Source organism: Carassius carassius, chromosome 47 (genome assembly GCF_963082965.1).
Source record: "Carassius carassius chromosome 47, fCarCar2.1, whole genome shotgun sequence".
In the NCBI taxonomy this organism is placed as follows: domain Eukaryota; kingdom Metazoa; phylum Chordata; class Actinopteri; order Cypriniformes; family Cyprinidae; genus Carassius; species Carassius carassius.
Window position 1 is genome coordinate 26,728,447 of NC_081801.1, and position 13,585 is coordinate 26,742,031.

Sequence of the window (13,585 nt, forward strand, 5' to 3'; positions counted from 1 at the left end):
GGACCTCTCTTGTGGAAACTCCTCACACAAAACTGGAAGTGCACAATCCCACTGAATGTCATTCTGTGATTTTAAACTAAAGGAAAAGGTGAGATAAACTGTGTGACTGTGTGCTTTAATTTAGCATTATCCAGTATAGTGTTGCATGCTTGCTAAAAAGTGGTTCATTCATACATTGGCAGAAGACAAGTGCAAAAACTGTATATCTTTAAGGGTACAACAGCTTATCAATGGAGCAGCACCATGAAAGTGTCAGCTTTGCACCTTATCTACTCCTTTAAAGGTGCTTATGGTCTCGTTCTTAATTTTTCTTTCCTACTCGCTCCTCTGTTGGTTTTGCATGAGGCACAGCTTTGAGGAGAGAGCAGGGTAAATGTGCTGTTTAGAGTGACAGAGATCGAGTTACTACAGCTCCTAGCTCACAGAACGGTCCCATACAAAGTCCTGCTGCCTGAATTAGTCACACATGTTTGCATATGTACACAAACACACCCAGCAACAAACACACAGGCAAACACGGCCACACAGACACACATGCACGCAACACTGGTGGTCCTGTAAGGCCCTCTCTCTGTCTGTCTCCTTTATCTCACCTGGAGGCCCAGACAAAGGTGTATTCTCTGTGAATAAACAGGTTCTTCATGTTTGGGCTTCTCTCCTAAGAAAACAGCGTCTTCAGGAGGAAAATGAACAGTCAACGGTTAGCCAACTTTGTGGTCCGTTTTGCATGCCAATCATATCTGCCAAACAGTTAAAGAGTGGAAACTTACTGAGAGATGCATGCTTTTCTGCCAAACCGCTTTGTGTTTGAATCGTGGATTGAGGAGATGCATGCAAACAGCCTATCAGAGCTCTTCTTCAACTGCCCCGTCACAAACGTGCGTGTCTCGCTCTGCTGAGAACCATCACTTTTCATTCTCGCTGAGGATAGCCAGAGTTCATGCCGTTCATTCACATGTGCCTGGATGCCCATAGACAGGAACGAGGGAAGAGTTCAGATCGTTCCCAGGTACCGTGTTTCGGCAGTCTTTTATTGGCCTTCTAAATGAGTCTGTGTTTGGCTTGAACTTTATCAGAGCCCTGGTCGCAGTGACATTGAAGTGCCTCCTGCTAAAGACTGCCATGAACAGCTTTATGGGGGCAGATAGCATTTTATCTGACCATCTAGATAAAAAAGCCAGGGTTGTTCCTGACTGTGGCGCTTGAGAGGGCTTTTCCCAGATCTGGAGCATGTTGAATTCCTAGGCCTGGCAGTAAATTGTGTTTGAGACAGATGTGTTTCTCTGGACTGATTTCACCCTGAAGAGGCTGGAATGCACAGCCTCGCCGTACAGAAAATGTAAATCAGCAGGTCATTGCTAAAAAATACTTTGGCAAAGATTAAACTGTAAGAGATACTGAAGTGATGGTACATTTACATCAAGAGCACAGTCTTATTCATTACTGGCAAACTTAGCTGGCTTTCTAATCACTTGAAATTCCACAACACTCACAAAAACAGCAAAATGCAATACGGTTTAAAGGAATAGTTCACCCAAAAATGAAAATTTGATGTTTATCTGCTTACCCCAGGACATCCAAGATGTAGGTGACTTTGTTTCAGTCTATCAGAGTTATAATTGATGTGAATGAGAATCACAGCTAAAACATACAATAAAACTAAAAAAATACGATACACAAACAAACCAAATTAAACCCTGCGGCTCGTGACGATACACTGATGTGTAAAGACACAAAACGATCGGTCTGTGCTGGAAACTGAACAGTATTAATATCGTTTTTTACCTCTGATTCACGCAATGTCTGAACGGTTAGAACTCTCCTGAACGTGTTCTCAGCAGCAGGTGTGTGAGGCGACTTCTTCTTCTTCTTGCTTTACGGCAAATCGCAGACTTATAAGTGCATTACCGCCACCTTTCTCTCAAATGGACCATTGACACTCTGTCTACAATCTCAAAGGATGGTCAGTGCGAATGGTTCAAAAACTCAATAGCACTACCAAAACTGACTGGATTTGTATTCGCATTCACAATTATTTGCTTAAGGGTTGAATTTGCTCTTTACATGCCACCAAAGAAATATTTTTACACTAACATTCCAAACTGCTTAAGAACATAAAATATAAAAAAATCTGTTTAATTTTATATATGTATGTATGTAATGTATATGGACGAGGAAGGCTCATATGCCCTTATTAATGTCTTTGGCAAATAAAATTTCAGTTCCTTCTCATTTCTTTTGATGTGTGAAATGTTCTTCCCACTCCTGAATAAGCGCCTGACCTCAGATGACGTCAGCCGAGAGATGGGCTGCAAACTCAGTTTATCACATTCAGACCAAAGAGCACAAACCAGAAAATTAGGTTTGAGGTTTGGTTGCAAGAACATGCAGACGTGAGTCTCTTTTGTCATTTACCCTTAAGAGCTCAATCTGCAAACCACAAAATGCATTATTATGATTATTAATTTATTTATTTGATAATTGAAGCAGTAACCAAAGATTCTCTTCATACAAACTCCTGTAAAATTTTCTCTTCTGTATTTGTTCTGTGGAAGCACACCTTTCTGAATCTCTCTCTCTCTCTCTCTCTCTCTCTCTCTCTGACTAAAGGCCTCTCTCTTTAGCACACACCCTGACAGCTTTTTAATCATCTTTGCAGCTTTTTGTCTCTTCGACAGTGTGTTTTTTTCTCATGTGAGGACTCCGGTGAGGAGCTCACCTTCCCCTCATTCAGAAGCCGTGAAGCGAGACTATTAAGGCTCGGTGTGTGTCCTCACACTCCACTACGCCCTGCGCTCTGACATCACCCTGGGTTTACTTTGTCTCTTTGTTTTGTCCAAAATTTTTAAATATGTATTTTTCACAACGGTTATGTTTGCTCGATAAATCTTATTGTCAGGACACATAAAGAGCCCAGAATACCAAGAGCAGCAATGGTGTAAAAATGCTGAACTCCCACGGATAGTGTTTTTCCTCATCAAGACCTGTCAAAACAGACTCAAGTTTGCAAAGACACAACTAGTACAAAAGACAGGTACTATTGACTAAAGGCCTTTGTGTGAGAAATATCTTACACAACATATTAATGTTACTTACATTAGTGGGTCTTGAGAAGAATCAGCCCCCTTTAAAATAACAACATCTTGTCGCTGAGCAGCCTGAAATGAAGACGGACATGTTTTTATCAGCCGTATTTGCTGTATAACATCCATGTGAAATATATAACACCATCAGAAGAAAAATAATAAAACAGAATCACCTAAAAATGACTTGTAATCTCAGTCAGGTGTAGCTGGGAAGAAGGTTTACCTTCCAACATGACAATGACCCAAAGCACACAGCAAAACTGAGCTCACAGTGGTTGAAGGAGAAAAAGCTGAATGTCTTGCATGTCCTCGTCAGAACCCAGACATAAACCTCACTGAAAACCTGTGACTGCAGTCCACAAGCACTCGCCATCAGACTGAACTGAACTTGAGCAGCCCTGCGGAGAAGAACGGGCAAATACTGCAAAGTCTAGATGTGCAAAGTTAGTAGAGACACTTTGAAAACCGACTAAAGGCTGTAATTAAAGCAAAAGGTGCTTCAACAAAATACTGACACAAGGGCTGATCCTCAATGATTAGTTTTTTTATTTTTCATTATTCACTTGGATGTTATAAGTAGCACCGAGTAAATACAGCTGGATAAAACAAAAACTGTGTCTGTCTTCATTTCAGGCTGCAAAGCAACAGCGTGATTATTTTAAAGGAGACATTTTTAACATATTACTTGATCACCTCTTGATGTCAAAACTCGGGTTGAGACCTCACGCTAAATATTAGTAATTTTCTCGTTTACAAATGTACTTCAGTCTATTGCACACCAATCTCTACTCTATAAAACAATCAAACATGTTTTCACGGCTTATCAGTGCTGGCTTGTTTAGTTACATTAACGCATTTTTCCATTACCAATAATAAAAAAAGCTATGTGCATTTGTTTAAACATGATTTAGTTTGATCGACTATCCATAAACAGTTTGTTTGCTGTCATGTGCTTTATGTCATCATAACTGCCCATGCAATTCACAATAAAATACTGCATAGATGAAAACATGACACATGTATTAATGCATTACATCATCACAAATCTCTAAAAATACTGACTGGATTTACTGAGTAGTTTCTTGTCAATATGCATGCTAACTAAAACTGCTGAGTGACAATCGTGCCCCTTCAGTCTTCTCACAAAACTCAAAGACTTCTGTCGTGAACCAATACTGCAACCTCTCTCGAGATTAGCTAAATAATCCACAGCATTACTGGAATAAATGTAATACATTTAACAGAAAACTACATTTAAATAACCATTTCAAAGTTTCTTCTCAGTATTGAGCCCCCTGCGTATGTTAGGTGCTGGTGTCTCTGAACTGCTCTCAGTCAACAAGTTAAGTTTGAAAATGACCAACTATTTGGAGAATTTGTTATACCCTGTGTGATCTTTAGTTTTAGTCTAACTAACATTTTCAGGAGCCAAGTGAGCTTTATTTCTATAGTGCTTTATACAATACAGATTATTTCAAAGCAGATTTACAGGGATAAACAGGAAAATAATGATTCAGTGATGGCAAGAGAATTAAACTCTGCTGCAAACCAAGAGTAATCAGTCATCATTCAGTTCTCATCCAATAGTGTCCATGCAATCAAGTCAATAATATTGCTGAATATTGAGGAAAGAGAAAATGACAGAGAAATGACAACATGCTTTACTGACCACTAAAATTCTATTCTATTAAGATCACTAATGAAGCAGATTTCACTAGTTAGGGTTCACATTCTGAATGGCAGCTATTAAATACAGATGTTGGACAAAAAAAAGCTTGAATTGTGCACTGTTTTTTTAATGAGGGTGTATTGTATTGTATGATATAAGATGTATAATTATATCAAAAATACACAATTTCTCATACTGTTATTCCAATATTATTCCAATTAAAAGTGGCAACGCAATGATAGAATGGGAAAAGACACAAATTTCTTCATGATGAATCAGTAAAATTGTCCCTTTGAACTTGGCCAACATGGTCTCATTATATCACTCTAGAGACAGACTAAAGCCGCAGGAGAACCAGGACCCGTTTGAGGACCTTCAGGAGTTATGGCCTGCCACATAGAAACCTGCAGGAAGAGAGGCCTATGGGTTTTCCATTAAACGCTCAAGGTATGAATCACAGAGCTGTTTCCTGAAAACACTATACTATATTTAATATTGCATATCTGTATTTACAGACTAGATGTTAACAAATTTCACTTAACTAAGCAAAAGATAGCCTAGATTTCAATCCTGACAATAACCTGCATCATCATCAAAGGCAGATTGAACTGTGATTACACTGATTTTGTGAAAACCGTTGTTTTGTTGAATAAAATATATTTGCTTGAAAGAAAACTCATAACCGCATTAAAGTTCCATAAGAGTTTAATTAATTTCCCAAATAAATATGACAAACAGCGGACAAAAAAGGACAATGCCCATTTTCATTTTAAACGAAATTAGCTTTTATCTATAGAAAGTCGATGGCTTAAGTCCGAACTACACGATGCTCGGATGAAGTACACACAAGAGCGTTTTAAGGACCAAAACTTGAGAAATGCATATAGATAAAACACGTGAGCTGTGGCAACCGTGGATTAATTGGAATAATTGACTCGTTTATTGATCAATGACGCACGCTTGAAGTGCAGCGATCAGCGCCTCGACGCGATTTCAATCATTCTGCGGCCCGCGCACTGTTCTTCAAGTGCAACTGTGTTTTAAACTTATAAGTACGTTGCACTAAACTAATTAATATTAGCAAACAAATCAGAGAATAGCCGAAAACATCATCGATGGACTGCTGAGAGCTCATTTCTACTGTAATGAATCTCCCAGACTCCGTCAGAGCGCTCATACTGCACAGCACTTGAGTGTGTCAAGACAACTATGCCTGGATATCTCGTGCTAAACTCCGTTTGGAGGTCAGACAGTAATCTCAGCTAATACACACAGGCAGCAAGCCTTACATTATTAACAGAGCGCGTTTTCAGAGCAGACGGGTATTGTGGGCAATAGCTAGGCCTACATGAATTTGGAAACCAGTCATGAAGAAGTGCTGTCACTTTGACAAATTTCACACATGGCCTCAGTCCATGCAAAAATATGCTACCATATACTTTTGGTCAACGTTAAGGTGCAATTTCAAGCTGTGTTTGCTAATCCTTATTAAGAGAAACGAAGCAACATCTTTAAACCTCTGCCAGTGCAGTCTCTTCAGGTTCTGAGATACCGAAACATTACAAAATATTAACATTTTGAAAGTAACAGCAAATAAGATTGGAAATAAATGTTACATCAACAGACCTTAACGTAACAGTCAGACATATAGGCTCTCCTGCTCTAATGAGAGAATAGTTGACCTGTAGTTGCAAAGTTACTTAGAATGTCTGAAGTGGACCCTCGAAATAAAGTGTAACTAATTATTTTATTTTATTTTTTTAGAGAAAATGAACCATTGAAGACGTCGTCCCCATGTTGAAGGTCAGGTTATTGTTTGCGTGGCTCGAGACTCTGCAGCAACATGAGAAATCACAAGTCTGTAATTTTTTGGGGAATGTGACCTTTGTAGCAGCGACCATGAGCTAGAATATAATGATTTACTGTAAGCGCTTTCACTTCACTGTTTGCTCAAATTTAATTCAGTCATATACTTTATCAGAGCATTTAAATATTTCTAATTGCGCAAGGCAAGAGTAATGTACAGGAATATGATAAACATGGCTAGGATTATTAAGAGGAATCAATCAATCTGATGAATTATAACAGTTTAATTCACTGTATTAATAATAAATATTAGTCTATTTATTTCTTGTTTCAAGCGACGGGTTTGTATTCGTTCATTCATTCATTTATTCAAGTTTGAAGTGATCTTTTAAGACCGTATGGGCTACTTGTTTTAAAGTTAAAGATGTCATGCACACATTCTCAAAAATGAACCAGAATAAATAAACGCATGCTTAAAATAATCCGACTAGATAGGCTACTTTTTCCATTCAGGCAATATAAAGAACATTATTAAAATGCGTGTTTTAACAATGGGTTTCAAAGAAGGATAACAACAAAAATTGAGTAAATACCAATGTGGGGGAAAAATATATATATATGACTCTGATCGGAGACTACAAGGCTATAAATATATATATATATATATATATATATATATATATATATATATATATATATATATATATATATATATATATATATATATATATGACTCTGATCGGAGACTACAAGGCTATAAAAATATATATATATATATATATATATATATATATGGCTCTGATCGGAGACTACAAGGCTATATATATATATATATATATATATAACCTTGTAGTCTCCGATCAGCGCGCATATGACAGTAATCAGTGCAGTAGATCTGAAATGTCATCTTACTATCCACTAAACAGCAGAGGTTCAAGCTCGAGCAGGCGCGTGACGTCATGCGGCCGTGACGTCACGCTGTCTACCTGACAGAGGCTGCGGCGCGCATCTTCAGCCGAATAAACTTGAACATTGCTTACAGCCACACATTTGAGAAACTATATGCTATGAATGAATGGAGACGATTTCAGACGCGAGAAAAGGAAGCAAACAGCCTTCAGAGAACTGTATGTGAGTCACTATTCGTCGCGTTTAACAGTGTTTGTTGGGAAGTATTGCTTGTAGGCCTGTAATGATGTAGCCTATGAAGTAAATGTATTTTTGTATTATTATCGCTGTAGATAACAGGTTCTGGTATAACTCGATAAATCTAGATGTTTCACTTTAAATAGTGGTGGGTCTTTCTGCTGCCCGTGCAGAACAAATAATGAATGAGCTCAGTTAAATCAATAGATGTGTAATAATATAACAGGCGTGCGTTTTGCATATAGTGTTTTGCATATAGTTTTCTTAAAATCATTAAAGTATTTTCGTATATTAGGCCTGTTCAAAATCCTCTTAACCCTCTGACGGATTGCTATAAGTAACTAGTATGTTATTATTCATATGCGGCGCCTCATCAATGCATCTCTATAATAATAATAATAATAATAATAATAATAATAGTAATAGTAATAGTAATAGCCTGTACTTCTTTCCCAAAAAGCAGCGGTCACTAAGACCAGCTGCAGCATAGTCCTAAAAAATGATAATAACATCCACACATCTAACAATTATTCAGAGGCTTTAAAGCCTCCTAAAAAGCGCTAACCTGTAATCGTTATCTTAAAGATCTATTTATACCTGATTTAATTTATAAAATAAGTTTTGTTGATTTATATAGGTTGAGTCAGTGATGTTAAATTACATTTTCGACTTGAATAAAACCAAATAATTGATGTTGCCTTTTTTAGATAAATATTTTTTTTCTTCATTGCACGGGCTTCCATAAAAAATATTATTGTTGTTGTTGTTGTTATTTGTCAGATAATATATTGGTGGTTTAGTGAAGAAGACAGTCAGATGTGTTTGAATGTGTCTGTGGACATCAGTCTAAATTAAGCTGAGAATCTGAGCTGTGTGAAGTATCGAGTCGTTTAAAACTTCTTTAAGAGAGAAAATGAAAAAGTTTTGCGCTTAATTCGGCTTCGGGATCAGCTTTTCTCTTGAAACGATTTGGTTTTGCTGTAGTTTGTAATTGGTGACAAATGGAGTCACGCAGGTGATGCTGCGCGTCAAATATAATGAATCCAACAGTTATAATTCATCAGAAAACAGCCATTCACTGAGAACGATAATATATTACATCCTCATCCTCAAACATCTCCTGTCGAATGGATCTATTAACTGGGATTGCACTCTTGATTGTTTGTTGGTGTTTAAGCCATGCATAGCTAAAACAAAACAGACACACATAATCGACTTTATTTGCTTGAATTAAACTATTAGTCCAACCTATAAATGAAGACAATAAAATAAATAACGAGGACAATATTACATTTTCTCCGTTTTAAACAATTATCGCGCATTGTCATAAAATAAATATATAGTTTTCTGTTACAGATATAATATTAATATCATTCATCAGCAAACGGACGAACCAGATCTTTAGGTCTTCGTCGATTATTATTTTTTGTATATTGATTGCGAAGATTATTTAAATATAAAGGAAATGCTTTGTGCAACTGTTTGGCTTTAAAAGATTCAGTAGCTTCAGGATAATTCGTTTCGAGAATATCGCAAATAATGGACCTAAACTAAAGCAACGAATGACAAGAAAAACTAATTTGGTCAATGCATATCTAAAAATAAAAGAGAGAGAGAGAGAGAAATAGCGTGCAGTATTATATTATTCCTGTTAATTGTCTGTGTAATAAAATACAGATACAGATCTGACTAAATGTTTTCTTCGTAAATTACAATGGGCAAAGGATAATAATAATGATAATATTAAACAATATTATATAGTATTTATATAAAACAGGCCAGATGCTAAGGCCAAAAGCAGGGAAAATGTTGCTATATACAGCCTATGGCCATGATGTGTACAGTACAGAACAGTAAAAACATAAACCTTCGTTTCTTTGTTTATAACATGCGTGTGTGTGTGTGTGTGTGTGTGTGTGTGTGTGTGTGTGTGTGTGAACTGTGGGATTTTCAAATAAATCATTTGAGAAAGCTGGTGACTGAAACTGTGTCGTAAACATTCAGAAATGTCGCGTTGTCTGATATTTTCGGGTCATTGTCCGTCAGTAAGGCGGCTCTCAGGCGGCATTGTGTTCCCCAGCAGGCGCCACTGACCTGGACAAATCCCGCACAGAACAATCAGACGCGAAAGCGAGAAGTTTTCTGAGTGACAATGAAACTGTCAAAATAAAGCCAGATTAGATGTCTCAATATTGGCCATTTGACGTTATGTGGCTAGCTATGTCATTGTTTGGAAGACAGTGGTAAGAGTAAGTCTGCATTAGTCCTGGACTGTAATAACGTGTTCATAAACCTCAGATGCAAAAGAGTTTTCCTCTGAACACACTGTTCGGTTTGCTCGTTCCGACACCTCGCCTGTATTCAAAACAGCAACAGCCCAACTGCTCACTGAACTAAGGGAATTGTCAATGGCAAAGGCAAATAAACTTAGCCTTTTTCATTTGAACAATTAAGTGCTGACATTGCTTCAATGACTGCTGTTAAACCGCTGGTGAATAACAGCAATTACCTCATGTGCATTGACCAAAAAAAAAAAAAAAGCTTTAATTAAATAGACTTCAGGTGGACTAATCCTGACTGCAGAGCGCGCTGGAGAACTGGTTTCATCCGCGTGGATAAAGGTTTGTTCAGCTAATAGCCTCTTACTGTCCAAAAACACTGTTTCCGACAGAGATAATGGCCAGAAGCTCGGCTGAGAGGTTCTGAAGGAGAAAGGTTGACTTGTATGTGTAAGAAATGATTGTCTCTGTGGGTGGGACTGAGAGGAGGGGTGGGTCCTGCTGTGAGCTGCTGCAGCTCCTCCATTCGATCACTCCAAACACTCACTCTTCAGGATTATATCTGCAGTAGTTTGGAGGAGATCGCTGGCTGTGCACGGCTTTATTCGATAGAAAAGCAGAGTGGATTGCTTAGCAAATCTACTGACGCTCGTGTCGCAGCGCTGGAGAGTGTTTGTAACACGCATGATTGTTTTAAAGGTGGAATGAATTTGGACATGGCCTCATCTTTTCCTCTGCCGAGAAGCAACAGCACCAGAGAAACGTTAGACAACTCGAGCACTGAATCTTCAGATAATGAGACAGCAGGTAAAAACACCGGTCATATCATTTACACGCCTATTCATAGAATAAACACACATTCACATACCGAGAGTACATGAAAGCAAGCCTTTGACTAAAAGCGTGCATTTAGCTACATGTTAAATATATGGTATCTTTCCATATCTGCTTTACCTGCGAATGTTTTGTGTTGGTACATAGAAATAACTTTTTTGTTTACCTTTTTTGTTCGGCCTAATTTCACTGAAGCCGTGTTTGTTGCACGTTGGCCGCTTGCTGTTTGCAAACGCAAATAAATAAATAGAAATTCAAGCTTAGCCTATATTATTAACACGTTTGTTGCTTTCTTAAAAAAAATAATATTTATACTACTGTATAGGCTATATCCGTTTTGATCATACATCCCCTAAAGAACTCGAAGACCGTTTCTGAAATGATATTCAAATTAAATGCGCGATTATTGGCTGGAGAATGCTGTTCTATAAACTTCCAATCTTTACATGAACGTAATCTAAATGCAGTAGCCTAAACAACAATGAACTAGGCCTGAGTTTAAAACACGGACAGGCCTTTAACTTCTGTCTTAGATATCTGAAATAATATAGCCGTAAGCACTGTGCAAATAGGTCGTGTTTGAAAGCTATATTTTAATAAGACGTATTTACATATTTATTGCTTGACTAGCACATCTAGTCTGTGCAAACGAATCATGATTCCGATTTGTCCGACTCCCGGTTTGAATCCGACTCCTTCCAGAATTCTGGCAAAAATAGGTGCGACCGAGCACCACATATCACCTCAAAATTATTCTCCCCAGAAAAGGAGAGGTCTGTCGAGCAGAGAAGTGACGATGGGAATGCCGAAGATTCCAAGAAAAAGAAACAGAGACGTCAGAGGACTCACTTCACCAGCCAGCAGCTGCAGGAGCTGGAAGCCACCTTCCAGAGGAACCGGTACCCGGACATGAGCACCCGAGAGGAGATCGCCGTGTGGACCAACCTCACGGAGGCCCGGGTCCGGGTACGACTTCACCAACACACCTGAGGCACTCACACACGTGCACACACACTACAGTTTAGCTACAGAATGACCTTGGGTGTGTTTCGGCCAAGACTGGAGTTTATTTTCTTATTTATTTCAATGGAATATGCAGTATTTAGCTACAACATGATGCAAATCAAATTTGCAGATTAACTTGCAAAAATAAAAATGACCTTAATAAGCTAACCAAATCAATTATAAAAAGTCTTATATTTGTGAATTGTTCGCTTAGTGTGTATCCTGTTATGATAATTTTTCAAATAGCCTACGAGACGAGAGGATTTATTATTATTATTATTATTATTATTATTATATTAAAACATAAAAAGCTGTACTTCCAGGCCACCATAGAAAAAGTAGCTAGGCCTATATATATGTAGCTATCTATATATATTTTTTTTTACTAGCGATATTCAGAAATATTTTCTAGCAGGCCGATCTTTTAAATAATTTCACAGCCTTCCAGAACCAGATCCTGATAGTGAAGGACTTTAGAATTAAAAAGTTCGTTTAAAAGTACTGTCGGTTAAATTAATAGAAACATGTATTACAATTTTTTTGATGCAAACCCTATATTTTTTAAATGCTTATGAAAATATATAACTTGCTGATATTGTAAATTGTTATTTAAATAGGCCTATGCACATACTAATGTGGTGAATTTTAAATGTTTTGCAAATGTTTTGAGTTAACTTTTTGGTCTATAACAGAATTTGCTGCGCTTGAGTGAGTAACGCGTCCTCTTCCGTAGGTTTGGTTCAAGAATCGGAGGGCGAAATGGAGAAAACGGGAGCGCAACCAGCAAATGGATTTGTGTAAGAACAGTTACCTGCCCCAGTTCAGCGGACTCATGCAGCCCTACGATGACGTGTACCCCGCGTACACCTACAACAACTGGACCAACAAAGGCCTGGCCACAGCCCCGCTGTCCACCAAGAACTTCACCTTCTTCAATTCCATGAGTCCCCTCACGTCCCAGTCCATGTTCTCCTCCCCGACCTCCATCTCCTCCATGAGCATGGCGTCCGGGATGGGACACTCCGCCGTGCCCGGCATGCCGACCACCGGCCTGAACAACATCGGTAACCTGAACGGTATCGGGAGCTCCGCGATCAGTCCGGCCATGAGCTCGTCCGCGTGCCCCTACGGGCCTCCGGGATCTCCGTACAGCGTCTACAGAGACACTTGTAACTCCTTAAGACTGAAATCCAAGCAGCACGCATCTTTCGGATATAGCGGGTTACAGAGTCCCGGCTCCGGTCTGAACGCGTGCCAGTACAACAGCTGACGAGTGAACGGAACCGGGAGAAATCCCCGTGCTGGATTTTACAGCGGAATATGCGGATTGTCTGTGTTTACCTAAACTTGCACAACCATTTAAATCCATTGTTTGGATTCCAACGTTTTGAAGACAAGTCAAACTCATACATTGTACATAAATATAAACGTGGAACAAAATTGGACGCAGTGCTCCAGTGGGAACAATGGTTTGTCAAATGTGGTAATTGTGCCTCGTGATGAGTCTTTTCGTCGTGTTTGTGCTCAGTGTCACGGACAGTGTCTGTAGTCCTCGTGGATCTCAGAGACAGACTGAAGTCTTTCCACGTCGTTGTTTCATTGTGTCGATAGATTTACCGCATGCTTTTCTTCCAGTGAAAACAAAATGTTTTGTAAAAACATTATATGAATGTGTAGACTAAATAACAAAGCTATAACTTTATGATGTACCCCTGTTGATTGAAACTGTGCTTATGTTAATGATAATGTTTGAATAAACA

General features: G+C 38.5%; 1 protein-coding gene across 1 annotated transcript; it reads left to right on the top strand.

The window, feature by feature from the left end:
- The first annotated feature begins 7,564 nt into the window (after nt 1–7,564).
- On the top strand, nt 7,565–13,287 carry LOC132130427 (pituitary homeobox 1-like). Its single transcript, XM_059542136.1, has 4 exons — nt 7,565–7,692; nt 10,686–10,793; nt 11,584–11,786; nt 12,559–13,287. Exons 1-4 carry the CDS (start codon nt 7,629–7,631, stop codon nt 13,093–13,095), a joined length of 912 nt encoding a protein of 303 aa, XP_059398119.1. The 5' UTR covers nt 7,565–7,628; the 3' UTR covers nt 13,096–13,287.
- Nucleotides 13,288–13,585: the final 298 nt, after the last annotated feature.

What these genes read in the sequence shown, in the direction of transcription:
- LOC132130427 (XM_059542136.1), top strand. Translation starts at nt 7,629, where the DNA reads ATGAATGAATGGAGACGATTTCAGACGCGAGAAAAGGAAGCAAACAGC. An exon ending in TTCAGATAATGAGACAGCAG is followed by an intron (nt 10,794 to 11,583) that starts GTAAAAACACCG and finishes TATTCTCCCCAG; the next exon opens with AAAAGGAGAGGTCTGTCGAG. An exon ending in TCACGGAGGCCCGGGTCCGG is followed by an intron (nt 11,787 to 12,558) that starts GTACGACTTCAC and finishes CCTCTTCCGTAG; the next exon opens with GTTTGGTTCAAGAATCGGAG.